At 36.9% G+C, this 17774-nt stretch overlaps 1 protein-coding gene across 1 annotated transcript; it reads left to right on the top strand.

The window, feature by feature from the left end:
- Positions 1-3482: 3482 nt before the first annotated feature.
- Positions 3483-8090, top strand: LOC131070406 (leucine--tRNA ligase, cytoplasmic). Its single transcript, XM_058005916.1, has 2 exons — positions 3483-3780; positions 4433-8090. Exons 1-2 carry the CDS (start codon positions 3638-3640, stop codon positions 7776-7778), a joined length of 3489 nt encoding a protein of 1162 aa, XP_057861899.1. The 5' UTR covers positions 3483-3637; the 3' UTR covers positions 7779-8090.
- Positions 8091-17774: the final 9684 nt, after the last annotated feature.

The raw sequence follows: 17774 nt of genomic DNA, 5'->3' as shown, positions 1-17774 counted from the left end.
AACATGGTATCAGAGCTACCTTCCAAAATCTCTCCCTTTTAGGCTTGATTTTAAGAGAGTCGTGGGCATAAGGCAAAAAGGGGTGCATCGTGGAGGAAAACAGACACCATGATTGCACTACAAAGGCTTTATAGATGAATTTTCATATATAATACTTCATATATTTGGTGATTGGAAATGTTTTGGCATTTTTGGCCCATCCCTGACTAGGTCGTATGGAATTTCATACGATCATACCATCGTGCTACTCATCTCGCTCTACATGTAGGTAAAAAAAAATTATTTGCAAAAAGTTTTATGTGTTTTTGAAAAAAATTGTACAATTTTTTTTTTGTTTAAAAAAAATACCAAAAAATTGTTTTTGAACCTTTTTAAGGAGGTACCCTACATAGACCTATGTAGGTGTAGGGATGACATCATCCTTGTGCTTGCTTACACATTACCACACAGTCTCGTGCAATACTTGCATTGGTACTTTTTTAATTAGCCTAGTTAATTGCCACCAATGCACTCAGTGAGCCTCTAACACCCAGTCATTGCCAAGTCATGCCATTCAACATGCCAACATCATCATTTTTAGCCCCAAGTTTTGACCCCTCTCCATTGTCTTGTTTTATTTTTTACATCAACTTGTGGAGGTCATTTCTCAATCATACGAAGGTCTTTTTGAGTGATGTTTTTTCTCACTATGAGTTTTTTATTTTTTATTTTTTCTTATTGGTAAGGGGTACTTTTTAATGGGCCAAACACTATTGCTATTGAAATCCACAAGTCCACTAACCCAACAATAGCATAAAGCCTACAAGCACAACTGCCCAACAAGAATTTGAAACTTGGTGGTGGTTTCACCAAGCAAGTGTTTTAATTGTTGCATTACATGGGTCACCCCCACTATGAGTATTTTTTTTGTGCTCTATCTAGTGGTTTAGTTTATTTTGTAGAATGATGTACAAATGTTTGCTAATTTTCTATTTTCTTAGAGGAAGCCCTACACAATCCTAGTTTTTGGAGCTTTGAGAGGCTTGTTTGGGCTCATATAGACAACTTTTTGGGTGCTATTTTTTAAACCTGCATGATTTTTTTAGCTCTATGTAGTGGTGATGTATATTTTACAAGACAATATTTTAGAATATCATATTCTGATTATGTCTCTTTTGAGGCCTTGTACATCTTTTCTATTTTGTAAATGTACTAAAATAAAGTGCCATATTTTGTAAATGCACTGGAAATAAATGTGCCATATCACTATATGGTTTTAGGGGGGTCTATGGTTTTGCATTGTGGGGTTTTTTTGTTGTTGTTTTTGTTAGTTTGTTGAGGTTTGAAAGACAAATTGAATTAAGTCTTCATTGTCCACCTTTTGAAATAAGCATTGTAAGATCTAATTCTCCAACATATAATTCTGTAAATGCACTCATATAAAATGCCATAAAACTGAATGTGTGTTCCTTATGGAGGGAATAGTAGATCTAATGTTGGGTCTAATTCCTGTGCACATCATTGTGCCCGATTTTAGTTGCTTTGCCATCATTAATTTTCTCATCAACATTAAGGGGTGAATCATGAAATTTGTATTGTTAATGCTGTTTGTTTTCAGTGAAGTAGTAGAAGATCCTCATGGAGCCAAATGGACTTCACAAATTTGTAGCAGGGTCACACAGACCTACTCTTTTGTATCTCTCATATGGGGGAGTCTTTTAGTAGACCATTTTGTGAGATTCATGAACACCAAGGACTTCTAAGTAGTGTATCACGTGACACTTGTGCTTTGTTATTTGTGTTCTTTGATCATCCTTGTTGAACTTCAGGAACTTCTAAGTAGTGTACTATGTGACACTCATGCTTTGTTATGTGTTCTTTGATCATAGTCGTATCACTTGATCTACATCTTTTGGAGGTTTGTTGATTCCAACATACACTTGTTCATATTACAATAAAGTTTAAAGTTCTTGACATGCTTTAAGAGTTCTTCACCATAATGTTCATATTCAGATGGACATCATTGTAGAAGGTTTCATCCTTCTCTTTCTTTCTTTTAGAGGGGAGTTTTGTTTCCACAAGGTTTTCTCCCTTTCTCTGTTTAGAAGAGATTTTTAATTGTACATGAGTACCTTATCAAGCCATGTTGTTGGGACTCATCTTTCATGTCATTAGCTTACTCCCTAAATTTCACTAAAGGGAGGTGTTAGTATGAAAAATAAGCTTACCTAACTAGTTTGTTTTTAGCCTACTTAGTTGAGTCCTATTCACACTATGCTTAATCTCACTTAGAAGGTAGAGATATTCTCTCCTCACCTTATGGGAGGTTAGCTAGTTTTCAGTCTCACTTCATGTAGACTCACCAAGTGTCTCAACACTTGTCCATAGAATCCCGCACTTGTTGCATACTTGGAGGGGTGGTTAGAGTTTCACTCTTACCTTCTCACCTCTTCTTAGTTGCCCTTATATACAAGGCACCTCTTTGTACATTTTAGAGTGGTAATGTGACATTTCTCATTCTACATCTTGCTAATTTGTGGAGAGTATTTGCTTTTACAAGTGATCTTGGCTGTTTCCAACAAAAACCTCTTAAATTATTACATGTACAAAATTCTTGAAGAGTAGTAAGAATAATAAAATACTATCAAATAAAAAATAGTCACAAATATTTATATTTTAATTAACCAAACATTACATGAAATGAATCTAGTGCTAACATCTTTTAACGTTCATACTAACGTTGAAGAATATATTCATAACAACTTTAACAATATATTCCTCTATTCACTGCTAAATTATTTATATTCTTAATTTTTAAGATCTTTAACAATACATTCCTCTTCCACATTTAATTTTTAAAATTCCTTAATTCTGATTCTACATGATTGATGGAATCCAATGCTAAATAAAAATTAATTATATAATTATTTTCTCTAAGATATTTACTTTGAGATATGTTTATTCGGTAAACATAAATTATGAAATTATTGTAATATAGAATGCTAACATCTTTAAAAATATTTTTAAGATTTTCAAATAACAAATAATTACAAATATTTATAATTCTATTAACCAAACATTACACAAAATATCTCTTTAAAAATACAAATGTAAAATGCTAACATCTTTAAATATTCATACTAATTCTAAACATTGAAGAATCAACAATTCTAAATATCTTTAACAATATATTCCTTCTCTTTTTCTTTTAAATTCCTTAATTCTGATTCTACAAACATTACACAAAATGTCTCTTTAAAAATACAAATATAAAATGCTAACATCTTTAAATATTCATACTAATTCTAAACATTGAAAAATCAACAATTTTAAACATCTTTAACAATATATTCCTTCTCTTTTTCTTTTAAATTCCTTAATTCTGATTCTACATTCATTGTCGGAGGCAAATGTTAAATAAGAATCAATAATATAATTATTTGCTCTAATATATTTACTTAAAGGTGCTTTTATTCGTTAAAAGTGGTGAAAAAAGGTGAAATTATTGCAGAGTTGTTTAACTACACATAATCCACGATGAGCTTATTGTTGGAGCCCAGATCCTTAGGGTTTTTTATTCCGTTTCCTGTAACACAAACCAGATAGTCACATTGTCTATCTAATCAAATAAATATGTAAAAAATTGGATGAGTACTTCATGTATAAAATTCAATCGTCTCAAATATATAGAAGTTGGAACAGCAGTTTTTTCATTCATACAAGCTCGAACAAAAAGATTAAAACTTGTTCAGTTTCTGGAAGCGCGTGTGAGAGATTCAATTTTCACATTCCTTTAATCAGGTGCATTCTGTTTCTCTGAAGTTTTACGATGGGGATCCATTTTCTATTTTCAATCTTATTTAACAAAACCCAATTCTGTACACTTTTCTTTTGGCTATTCTGAGAGTTGAAAGCTGAATCTTTTTTTAAATCTGTTTTTTAACATTTTATAGTTATATCAGATAAGTATGTTTGTGAAGGCTTCGACAGTCTATAAGTTCAATCTTTATAAAACAAGCTCCTTTGCAGGTCTAGAATATCAATTTATTTTCTCTTTAAAAACCTCAAACAACCGAACTGAATTAACAATTTGAAGAATCATATATTTAAAACACACAATATCATCTTGATCATAGAGTCGTAAGATCAAAACGCGTTAGCGAGCGTCTGGATTTCCTAGTATAATAGAACAGATATATAAAATGGCTTTTAGTGCCCTTTAGGTTTAAATGGGCTGCAGGAACCATTGAAAGAGAGTGTACCTGATTAGGATATTTTTCTATTTTTAAAGAAATATAAGATTTATTTGTGGATTTGATTTATGGTTGCCACTATCTCTATAATTATGATTAATTTCATTGTATAATGGGCAGGTTAGAAGGAAATGTGTTTGCTCTTCAACCTATTTTAGGTTACACACATCGTTGTTATAACATAATATTTGGATTTCCAGTAGGAGAATAAGTAGCATGGCAACAACAGCCCTGGAGGGCATAAGGAGCTTTGCACGCAGAGATCAGCTTCTAAAAATTCAGAGTGATGTGCAGAAAAGATGGGAAGATGGTGAGGTGTTCAAAGCAGAAGCAGGCTCTGAGCCCCCAGCAGAGGCTGAGAAATATTTTGGCAACTTTCCATATCCCTATATGAATGGCTCCCTTCATTTGGGTCATGCATTTTCCCTCTCCAAGTTGGAGTTCGCTTCAGCATATTATAGATTGAGGGGCAGGAATGTTCTGTTCCCTTTTGCTTTTCACTGCACTGGAATGCCCATCAAGGCCTGTGCCGATAAGCTGGATCACGAGATTAAGCAGTTTGGAAATCCCCCTGTGTTTCCCATTGATAATGATGATGATGTCGAAGACGAACACCAATTATCCTCCCAACAACAACGAAATGGTGGGGCAGGCGAGACATTGCCTGGTCAATATAAGAGCAAACGGTCCAAAGCTTCTGCTAAGAAAGGAGCTGCTAAGTACCAGTGGCAAATTATGCAGAGTTTGGGACTGAAGGATAGCGAGATAGCCCAATTTAGAGATCCTTATCATTGGCTCACCCACTTTCCTCCTTTAGCAAAAGAGGATCTGAAAATGTTTGGTGCTGGGGTGGATTGGAGACGCTCCTTTATCACTACTGACATGAATCCATTCTATGATTCTTTTGTGCGTTGGCAAATGAGGACTCTCAAAGATATGGGCAAAATTGTGAAGGATATGCGCTATACCATTTATTCTCCTTTAGATGGGCAGCCTTGTGCAGATCATGACAGGGCTTCAGGGGAAGGCGTACAACCTCAGGAATATACTCTTATCAAAATGGAAGTTATTCCGCCTTTCACTGAGAAATTAAAGATCTTGGAGGGTAGGAGAGTGTTTCTTGCGGCAGCAACGTTGAGGCCGGAAACCATGTACGGTCAGACAAATGCTTGGGTGTTGCCTGATGGCAAGTATGGTGCATTTGAGATCAATGATACGGATGTTTTTGTTGTCACTGAGAGGGCCGCCCTCAATCTTGCATATCAACATATGTCCAAGGTCCCCGAGAAGCCTACTTGCCTGGTTGAGTTAACAGGCCGTGACTTAATTGGTCTACCTTTGAGGTCCCCTCTTACAGCTAATGATGTTGTGTATGCCCTTCCCATGTTAACAATTCTAACAGACAAAGGAACAGGAATAGTAACCAGTGTACCAAGTGATTCACCTGATGACTACATGGCTCTATTGGATTTGAAGTTGAAAGCAGCCCTCAGAGCCAAGTTTGGAGTGAAGGATGAATGGGTTTTACCATTTGAAATTATTTCTATAATCAACATACCAGAGTTTGGGGACAAATCGGCTGAGAAGGTGTGTATTGATTTGAAGATCAAAAGTCAGAATGACAAAGATAAACTTGCAGAAGCAAAGAGATTGACTTATTTAAAAGGTTTCACTGATGGAACAATGCTTGTGGGAGAGTTCAAGGGCTCGAAAGTTCAAGAAGCAAAACCTCAGATCAGGAAAAAGCTTTTAGAGTCAGAGGAAGCAGTCATGTACAGTGAGCCTGAGAAAAAGGTTATCTCTAGGTCAGGTGATGAATGTGTGGTGGCCCTTACAGATCAATGGTACATATTGTATGGTGAACCTGGGTGGAGAACTAAGGCTGAAGAATGTTTGGCGAAGATGGAGCTCTACTCTGATGAAGCAAGGCATGGATTTGAAAATACACTAAGCTGGCTTAATCAGTGGGCCTGCTCCAGATCATTTGGGCTTGGAACAAGAATACCTTGGGATGAACAATTCCTTGTTGAATCTTTGTCAGACTCCACACTGTATATGGCCTATTACACTGTCTCTCACCTTTTGCAAAATGGAGACATGTATGGTAAGACTGACTCTGTAATAAAGGCAGAGCAGATGACAGATGAAGTCTGGGATTATATATTCCGTGAGGGTCCTTTCCCACAATCAGAGATTCCTTCAGACCTTCTAAAGTGCATGAAAAAAGAGTTTGAGTACTGGTACCCCTTTGATTTGCGGGTCTCTGGTAAGGATTTGATTCAGAACCATCTCACTTTTTGCATTTATAATCACACAGCCATATTGCCAGATGAAAAATGGCCCCGTTCATTTAGGTGCAATGGGCATCTTATGCTCAATTCTGAGAAGATGTCAAAGTCTACAGGAAATTTTAGAACTTTGCGTCAGGCAATAGAAGATTTTTCTTCAGATGCCACTCGATTTTCTTTGGCTGATGCAGGTGATGGGATGGATGATGCTAATTTTGTTTTTGAAACAGCTAATGCTGCGATCCTTCGACTAACAAAAGAGATAACATGGATGGAGGAGATTTTGGCTGCAGAGGCATCCTTGAGGCAAGGACCTCCATCTACTTTTGCAGACAGGGTATTTAATAATGAAATAAACATTGCAATCAAGTTGACTGAAAATAATTACAGCGCAATGATGTTCAGGGAGGCCTTGAAGACAGGTTTCTATGATCTCCAGGCAGCTCGGGATGAGTACAGGTTGTCGTGCGGTTTAGGGGGCATGAATAGAGATTTACTATGGCGATTTATGGATATCCAGACACGGCTAATAACTCCACTTTGTCCTCATTATGCAGAGCATGTTTGGAAAGAAGTTCTAAAGAAGGATGGATTTGCAGTCAGATCAGGGTGGCCAACAGCAGAGTCACCTGATCTTACCCTTCAGCGTGCTAATAAGTATTTACAGGATACAATTGTTTCCATGAGGAAGCTTCTTCAGAAGCAGATGTCTGCTCCAAAGAAGGCTAAGAAAGGTACAACAAATTCTGCAAAAGAATCTGAAGAGTTGAAGCCATCTGTAGGATTGCTCTATGTAGCAGAGGAATATAAAGATTGGAAGGCAACATGTTTGGGGATTCTGCAAGATAAGTATGATAGAAACAGTCGCTCTTTTGCACCAGACCAGGAAATATTAGCTGCTTTGAAGAAAAGTCCCATTGGAAATCGTTCTGATTTTAAGCAAGTTCTTAAGCAGTGCATGCCATTTCTTAAGTTCAAGAAGGATGAGACTCTGGCTGTTGGGCCTCAAGCATTAGATGCAAAGCTACCTTTTGGTGAGATCCAAGTCCTTCTAGAAAATGTGGACTTAATCAAAAGACAGATAGGCCTTGAAGAGTTGGAAGTGTTGTCTGCAGCAGACGAAAATGCTAAACTTAGAGCAGGCCCTCATGTTTCAGTGTTGAATCAGACACCTCCTTCACCAGGAAATCCAATCTCTATCTTTATGACTGCTTCAGATTTTCAGCAAAGTTCAGCAAATAAAATTGGCACATTGTAAATAATCTGTTCATGCTTGTGGCATGTTTTTATTTGGTAATTTTTTTAGGTGCAGCCAACTTTTGGTTTCGAGAGTTATCTGATTTGGATAGATACTTTTAAGTTGTTGCAAAATTCTGTTTGGCTTTAACTGTGTTGACAATAGTCTGGGACTCATTGCCACTATGCAGAATCTGTGCATTTCACATATATGGATATACCTATGCTGAGTTTGTTTAGTGCTGCAACGACATGAGTCTTCTCTTCAAAGTATATTATCAACTATGAAAAATATAATTTTTAAAATCTTGATCAGGGTTCTGGTTTAATTCAAGCCACTTGAGAGATGCCTCTTTCTTGTATTAAGGCATGACACAACGGCCACCTCCACCTTTGTCACTGGTTTTATCTTGGTTCACATACATGCCACGTTTGCTTAATTTTTGTGACTTTCTGACCTGTGATGGGTTCCACTCTGTAATTTGCGCTCAAATTTTGTACTCACTGTTTGAGATTAAATCTAGTAAGAATAATGGCGACCAAATTTTGAATGAATTAGTTGCTTGGTAGATCCTCAAGGTGTTACACATGCTAGTAAGAAATTGTTATTAAAACCTTTATGTATTTTCAATAAATATTTTTGGCAGGTGCTGCTGATCTCTTGTTTACATTTTGAAGGTGTAATAGAGGGTTGATAGACATAAGAAGGCCAAAGGGATCATCATTGAAACTTTGCCAAGTTCATCACTCTAGTGCTTACAGTCTAACTGATTTGGGATTGTTTTAATGTTCGTCTCTTTCCCTTCATGGATGATTTTCAGAATTTAACGTTGTTCCACTTTTCCTAATAATGTTGGAACGTGTATGTTACATTCGAGTCATGTTGAGCTTTGACAAGTCTAGGAGAGAAACCATCATCGAACTACCTTCACAAAATGATAGTAAACATATAGAGTAGTTATGAGTGCAAAAGGGCGGATTTAAAACTAGAAAATGGATAAAACCAAGGAATAGAGATCTAAGGAACCTCCTCATCAAAATACAATGATATAGAAAACATATGTAGCACTTGCAACTGTGAGTGGGTGGATTTGAAACAACTAGAAAAATGCACAAAACCAAGTGATAGGAATTTAATGAAGCTCCTCAACAAAAAGGAGAAGAATGCTCTACTATTCTACTTGATTAACGAAACAACAGATCCCCCAATTTTATGGGAAATAATAATGAATTGGTTGTTAAAAGGGAGAAGATATGAAGAGATGGACAGGGGATAAGACAAAGGAAGAATAACTAAGATGAGATTTTTGGGAAGAGAAGAAATTGCCTGCTGGAAACAGCATTAAAAATTACAATTAATGTATTGGATTTTATGATTAATATGCCAAGAAGGAAGACAGCAAAAAACCTAGTTATCAAATGGAGCCAGAGTTAGAAATTTGGTTTCTACCTTGGCACGGTATAGCTAGTCTATGATTCTCATGTGGCAAGTGTTGTGCGTAGATTATTGATTCGTTTGACACAAATTATCTTGAACTCTGGAAATTTGTTGCTTTCCAAGTATTTTAAACCTTAGGAAATGAACGCCCTCTTCTTCTGATCGCTGTTTTGTGTTTACTTGTGGTAACCAAAAAACTATTCCATTATCTTGGGGACATATGGACATGACTGAGTGGGGATAATATCCACTATAAACCTGTTGGTTACAGGAGAGTTAAACTGAGTTGAAGACATGAACAAGAACCATGTTAAATTACTCAATCCTCCTGTTCTATTCTTTCGAAGTTCCGGTCAACAATTAGATGTCCATGTTCCCCCCTTTGGCATATAGGAACCTTGTGGGTGCAAGAGTGTGCAAATATGCCAGCAATGTCTCCTAAAGACTGGTACCTCTACTCGTGACTTCAGCCTATGGATTTTTGCTTAATGAAGAACAGCTTGGTGTTTTGTTGTAAGTTAATATGCAGCTTGGTAAATTTTAGTTGTCCTTTTAGCTGATAATGAATGACTTGTATAGAAAATTTCTCAAGGACTCTTCCCAATGTCATAGAGACAAAAAACCGCAAATGAAGTCCCATGATGCCTTGCCCTTAACCTATAGTTTGCATTGGGACGTGTGACCAACTTGTGGCTATTATAACCTTTAATTAAGTCACATGATCATTTCTATAGCTTTATATAGGTAGTAAGGTAAGTTTGGGTGGTCGCCATGAGATAAGTAGGGTATATATAGGAGGTAGTGGTCAGTAAGATTGTTTTGTGTCACATCTATGCATTTTGATAGGCATTCTTAAGAAGAGCATAAAAGTGCAACATATTAGTGTCAGCCATACAATATGAAGACCACTGCACCATCTCAAGTCAACTCACACCATCCAAATGGCTCACCCTAGATTGGTGCTGAAATGTTGATTGTCCCTAGCCTATTGCTTCACTCAATTAGCATACCTCAAGGTAATAAACAACCTAGAGGACCTTAGGATTATCTTGCTCCTGTGCATGAACACTTGTGTGCTAGCAAAACACCAAGTTGAACCCCTTCCGTAGCATAATGCCAAGATGAACATTGCTGTACCTGCAACACTCCTTCAACAACCCTTCATGGCTCATGCATTCACTTCAGTTTTTTTGCCTCAGCAACCCTTCATGCTCTTGCGTAAGCACTTACAATACTTTATGCTTTGCTTGTCATTACGTGCCATTATGGATGACCCCATGTAAGTCTTTGTCATCGTGCACAATTGTGTATGATTGTGCACCATTCATTGTGTGTTACTATGCATGTCTTGGACATTTTCACACACTTGGTGACAAGTAGATTTTTACATGGATGGCTTCAATGATGTAATACAATGCCGACCATCATAGGACCAATAGGTAATTAGAAGGTTGATGGTTTATGATGAGTCACTACTCTTATGCTTCTTGTTTTGTAACTCTAATGTAATGTATTCTTTATATCCACACGATTCTCTCACGATGGAGAGGATGATGAATACTATATAGCCACATGCAAAGATGTTTGATGTGTTACCTCATTCAACTCATAGGAGTCTTCATTCTTAGTTACACTATCTATAAGCATCCCTTGAGAGAACCAATCAAGGAGTGGTAGCTAGCGACATTCTTCAAGTATTTGGATTGAATTTCTTATGGTCTAGGCAAATCAAATAGGACATGTTACCCCTCTTTTGATCATGAGAATTCTCATTTTTAACCTTGTCGAACTCTTTACACATACATGTTTACCCTATTCTTGCATTGAATAGAAGTAGCTTTATTTGTCAACCTCATTGTTTTGAATGTGTAATAGTTGTTCTACATCTTGTCTCTAGGATTTTATCGTATGTTCTACAATCTATAATTCTATTTTAGTGATCGCTATTGCTCAAATAAGTTGTAGATTATCCTTTATGTATCATTTGGGTTTGACACAAATCATTAGTATTAAAGCAAAAATTCTATTACATTGATTTTCATTAGTATTTACACTAAGAAAGAATTGATCTCAAACATGCACATATCTTCACTTTGCACTCATGGGCAAAAAGAGCAAGAAAGTGCACAAACTTGAGATGAAAAAATTCCTTTCAATACATGTGTATAGGATCAAGTGTTTTCTCAAAGAGGTCCAACATCTCCAATGTGCAAGGAGCCCCAAAATTAGACCCCTCATTTTTTTTTTAAAATTGAAGGAAGACTTGTTTTCAAAGTATATGTTATGATACAAAGATCGATTTTACTTGTAATGAACTCTCAAGATAAGTATAAACATCGACAAAAGTATATTAATTTAAATCCTACTTATTTGAAGGTTTGTGTGAATCCTAGAATACTGTTAAAATTGACCTTTACATATGTAACCTGAGAGGTTCCTGAGTAATAAGTCTAATTAACTAACTTACGGGAATCCAAATTATACATTTACCAAGTGTAACTTGATTAAATAAAGCTCACGTGGGTGTCAAATGTAACTTGACTAACTTTTATGCCATGGAACCGTAGAAGACCTACTTGAATCATGTGTGGTGAGTAGAAAGCTATCATCTCTCCAATCCACTTAGCCACCCCTAGATAATACATAGGCAACAACATACTAACTCATATAGCTATATAAAGCCTAACTATTTCAAGTTGAGACCGTCTCTATATATGTGGAGGGTGGCTATATAGATATAGATAATGGGGGATACCTTCAGCCTCTAGATGGCTACGGATATGGAAATGCATATTATTTGGATGTAGCTAAGGCATTCTCAATTGTTGCTACTATATATATAACACCCTTTGACATATATCTAGTTGCCCAACCTTTTATATAGAATAACCCAACTTGCTACAATGGCCTTATGATACAATATAGGCAAATATATATAATAAATATTAAATACCATGAATACAATAATATTAATCCTACATATTATACAAATTATAAAGGTTATATAGGAGTTTTCTTAAGCTAAGCATAAAGAGATAAACTCTATAACATTATAACTGTTTAGAATTTCCAATAGCCTGTAGTCTTGTCATGACTACATTGGCATGCTACTAGTCAACACTCATATAGTCCAAAAAAACCCCCCCACACAAAAGGTTTTCTCTCCCACAATCACTCACTTGAGCATTCTCAAACCTTGTTAGAGATGTGGGGATGCAAGTTAATCCCAACCAAAGGATTCCATAACTAATCCAAAAGCTCCACTTAGTGATGGAAAATCCAAATCCAAATCCATTCAAACCTTATAACTTAATTAGAGAGAAAAAATAATGCATACAAGTATTAAGTCTTTTAGGCACTTGGGATTTGATGCCATGATTAGCATGGTACCATTGTCCTCCACCAAAATCCCATACAAGTCAATGTGAAGAGCAAGAGTTTCACGTTGTCTCAAACTCCAAACCCTAATTAGATATCAAACAACTTTGAGCTTATATTTTGAAAATAAAATAAATTAGAATATACTGACAATCATAACTTAAGGAAATCATGGTATACCACAAACTCTTCATGGTAGCAACATAAAACCTTAAGATTTAGAAAGAAAGACTAACAAGTAAAATTTATAAGCATTCCTGGATAAGAACATCAAAGCCAACCAAAGAATAAAAAATTATCATTCCCATTGTAAACCTATTAAACAAAAAGGCTTGTAGACTATGTTACAATTCCCTTAAATAGGTCACAAATTCCATAGTATTGAATAAGATAAAACCATCAGTCAAAGGAAATTTATAATTACAATAGGACATGTGATTGGAGAAGATAAACCAAAGCATAACCTGAATTTTTTTCCAACTTACTAATATTTTAGCTTTATAATGTAGTGGAAAATGGATTCATTAAACTAAACATGCAAAGTAGGAATCAAACCCATTCACATCAACAAGCTCCACTAAATAATAATCAATAGGTCCAATTTCAGATCCTTGGGAGAGATGGGCACAATGATTGAGTTATTCATCTTTGACTTTTGATATGATTGATTGGATATGATTAGGGATTGAAAATGCAAGAACTAGGTTAAATGATGCAATATTGACAATAATCACCTTAAATAGACGTGCAAAACTGAGTGTCAATTGAAATGTACGTAATTAGAAATGAGATGTAGAGAGAAAGATGTGTCTAAAATGAGGGCTCAAAATCACTATGGCTAGGTGCCCTATTCTTGAAAGGAATTCAAGTGCAAATAGGGGTTCAAACTAGTCTTAGGATCCTCCAAACTAACTTCTAATCAAATTCCAAATTAAATAAGTTGGATACTAGCATTAGGCGCCCTAGTCCAAGTGGATTGTAGTCCTTGCCTTTCTAGATGAATTTTGCCTGGTTGCCTTTGTTTCTATCTACATTGAGCTCCTATACCTTCAAATTGAGCCTCAAACCTATTTCCAAGCCTGCAAATGCATAAAAGAAAAGGAAAATGGTGTTGGGCTGTATAGGGGTTTGCCTAAGTCAAACCTTGGGTAGGTGTTAATCTCCACTACAACAATGACGAAAAGAAAGCTTACCCTTTCGTGGAGTAGAGGCTAAATCTGAAAGAAGTGTTGAATTGAAGTACTAAATGATTATACCTTTGATTGATGGCACAATTCTCTTTAGATAAGTCCTCCAAGTGTTGATGCAATAACATGATAAATGATGACAAAATCCATCATGAAAACATAATTGAAGACAACTTGTTGTAGCTTGATGCTCCTTATACTTAGATTTGTTCTTGAATGAAAATAAATGCCCTTCAAAATGAATTAGGAATGATGTGATAGATAGGGTTCACAAGGTATTTTTGCATTTGGTCATCTTACAATGGTCATATCCAAATTTCAAGTCTAGATCCGATAATGTTAAGCTCAACACGACTCTCCCAAAATTTTGGGCAAAAAATTTCAGTCACAATGGTAATTGACAATGACGACATAATAGGCACCAATTTTTAGGGAAATGAGATAATAGGGCCCTAATATTGGATTTGAAATTTATATTGAGGACATTTAAGTGTGGGATAAAGTGCTTTGAAATTTAAAATAGGATAGAGCCCTAAATAAGCTTGAAATGACATAGGAGAAGGCACACTAAAGGGTGAGCCCAAAGAGGAGTGTGAAATTGTAATGGGTTACAATTTATGATGCTACAAGCTTATTTTAGAAACCCAAAAGCTTTGAGTTTCAATAGTCAAGATATTGGTCCAATTCTTTCTCTCACACAATCCTAAAAGTTACCCCACTTTCTTAACTCTCATAATTGTCCCCCAAGATATTCTATTTTCCTTTTTTTTCAAACCCTTCCCATTCTCCTCAATTCTTGGCCAAATGTTAGGTCATACTTCTAATTTAAGACCAACATTCTTGGCCTTCCAAACCAACCAAAAACCATAAATAATTCCAAATGAAAATGAATAATAACTCTTTCATCTCAATAAGATAGTAACTATTTTCTCTCTTTTCCAAAGCGTTCCCAAGCTCCTTAATTCTAGGCAAAATGTTAGGACATTCTTCTAATCGAAGACCAACAATCTTGGCTTTTCAAACCTCCCACATAACCAAAACCAAAACCCATAAATAATGCCAAATGAAAATGAATAACTTTTTCATTTGTACAAGGAGGTGATGAGTAGGTTCTTGAAGCACACGAAGAAGTGGTTCCTGCCGTGCATCCATAAACTTTGATTTATGTGTGCTTATTATCATAGAATATAGGGGCTACTTACCTAGCATACCCTTCCAAGCTCCTCCAGAAAAACCATACCTTCTTATCCTACTCTACAAACCTTGCCCCCATAAACACCATACCTTCTTTTCCTCTAGGCTAGTTATAGGAGTCCCCCTACCATAATTAATTCCCTCCGCCACCACCCCCATTATAGTTGAATAGTAAGGCCTTAGAATATTAGGGATGGGTGGGAATCATAAGGTTCTTGAGAGATATAGTTGGGTGGGTGGGGTCCATAGAAGGAAGCCCCATACATGAATGCTTGTGGTATGGCGATAGATAGAGAGATAAAGGTGATTGATTATAAGCTTGAGTGCTTGCAAAGAGGGCCCAGGGTGTGCCGAGAAACATGCATGCCATTAAGTACCCACCACCCCTTGGGCTATAAGAAACATCCAGAATAGGTTGCAAAATGACTTCAACAAGGATGACCTACCTAATGTGTGGAAGAAGATAATGAAGGTATTGATGAGGTACATAAACCTAGAGGGCACTATACGTGGTTCGTTCTTTTATCTTTCTAATGTTGAATCACTTTGTCTTATGTCAAAATCAATTTTTATTTCTTGTTGTTTTCTTTATTGGAAGAGTCCTTTCAAAACGTTTTAATCATTGGTTAATCTGTGCCCCTTGAATAAGGGCTTATTTATCTCCTCTACAGTTATGATTTGGCTGTTACCTCAGCCCACTCCATGTATCCTTGTATTATAACCCTTCCTTGATCCAAAATGAAGAGGTTCTTGGCCTTAAAAAATAAAAACCCCTTCCCCTTTTGTGGGCATTACTTCTCTCCATGAGGGCCTTGACCCCATAGTTGACACATTTTCTTCCTCTTCAAGGGCTCCTTGTATCTCTATGGATGACAATTCAACCCCCATGAGCTCCTTAAGTGGATATTACACTCCACATTCTCCCCCTGCTAGTGCTAATCCTTCTTCCCCTTGCCTAGAGGACATACATAAAAATGTCCCTTTCTCGAAGTCATTTGATGCCCTATTCAATCAAACCCCCTCAATCCCAATCCTTATAACTTGTTTATTATCTTATCCAATTAAGAAATATATTGAACAACCTTTGCAAGGCCTACACTATCCAAAATGACATTCTCAAATGGTAACTTGTCAATTACATATTTCTCATCAACTATGATTGTTATGACACTTAACATGCAACAACCATTATACCTTTATCAAACAACTGGTACCATCACCAAGGAAACTATAATACCATTTTAGTAATACATTATTATGTTTTTTTTACAACCAACATATAGTGCAACTACTAAAATATAGTCACCAAGGTAGATGCGTTCTACACTATATATTTTGTTTACCATTGGTGGTCCATGTATTTATCCCAAGTCAAAATAATAACCTTGAGTTTTAACTATAGATTTATTATTCTATGGAGTAAAGGCCCTGCTGATCCTTTTGTGTCAACCTTATGCTGCAGATCCAATTTGAGAATTTCAAATTGTTTTGCATAGCTTACGTGTTATGCACACCTGGATAACTTGTATGTTTTGCGCATTTTCTGTTTTGGTAGCATGCAGAAGAACTTCATCTTTTTCGAGCTCCTATTCTATTTTTGTGTGACCTCTGTTGGCTAGTCAAATCACTTAAGGGTGATGGGTTGGAGGGTTCTCTACTGTTGGTGGGTCGGTCTCCATTTTGTCCTCACCGATTGGTGCATACTTTTCTGGCTCCAGAGGCCTCGCATTCCTTTTTTGGCGGGCACACGGGCTATTGATTTTGGCTTTGTCTGCATGCCTGCATCATCTGTCGGGTCATTTGGTTTTAAGTCGTGAGTGAGCGGGTGACGACTTATGGCTCCCTCACCCTCGCGAGGTCCATTTGCTTCCTCTCTTCTACATTCCGGGCTTGAGAGCTATTATTTTTGGTTCTCCCGTGCCCCCACATGGTCCTCTAGTTGCTCCAGTTTGATGTGGTGGGTAAGCGAGAGACTTGTTTCCCTCCCTTCTTCCTCGTGCGGTCTCTTTGGTGATGCCCTTTTGCTCTGTGGGTAGGCGGGTGACATGAATGCAGGCTGTTTTTTTCCTCCCATGCCCCCGCGTGTTCTTTTAGCTCCTCCAAGATGGTGTTGCGGGCTCACAGAAGACTTGTTCTTCCTCTCGCTCCCCCACGTATTCCTTTGGCAATATAATTTTTGCACAGTGGGTGTCATAATGTGTTGACAACCGATATGGTGGGCTCGCGATCTCAACCGTTGATCTCCATTTGGAATCCAATCGGACAACGACGACTTATCTAAATGTTGGGGCTTTTGGATGCTTACGTGGCGAGATCTCGCGTGTCCATCTTCGCTCGAGATCTCTTGATCAACGACTAACATTTGAACTTCTGGTGGCCGTTGTAATTTAAATGCTTCTTGGGTGGTGGTTGTCGATACGATTTTTGAGCTCAGTCGGCGCGACAAATCCAATCAGAATTCAATACAGCTTCCGGATTTCGATGCCATTACTCTAGATTGGATTCTGTGGTTCATTGTTAGACACAATCCATGCTCATTCATTGCAGATCCGAGACTTTTTTGCCCAGAAGTGTACTCGACCATGCTTATGTGCAGGGGTTGCTTCATTAGCAGAGTAGTTTTGTTTCCTCCCAGATGTTAGACAGTCACAGAGAAGATTTTGCATGCCATCAAATCCTTCCTGTCGACCTGATCCTTCCTCTTGCAGATTTTTTGCATCCTAACCCTAGGAGGGTTAGGCTTTCTAGCTGTAGTTCAATTTTAAGTTATGCCTCAGCTATAAAGACAATTTTTGTATCTTTCCAAAGGATCTTCTTCTCT

Source organism: Cryptomeria japonica, chromosome 3 (genome assembly GCF_030272615.1).
Source record: "Cryptomeria japonica chromosome 3, Sugi_1.0, whole genome shotgun sequence".
NCBI classification, from domain to species: Eukaryota; Viridiplantae; Streptophyta; class Pinopsida; order Cupressales; family Cupressaceae; genus Cryptomeria; species Cryptomeria japonica.
This window is presented reverse-complemented; position numbering and strand designations above follow the sequence as displayed.

Coding starts and splice junctions, on each gene's coding strand:
- LOC131070406 (XM_058005916.1), top strand. CDS start 3,638: ATGTATAAAATTCAATCGTCTCAAATATATAGAAGTTGGAACAGCAGT. Junction 3,781..4,432: donor TTTCACATTCCTTTAATCAG/GTGCATTCTGTT, acceptor TTGGATTTCCAG/TAGGAGAATAAGTAGCATGG.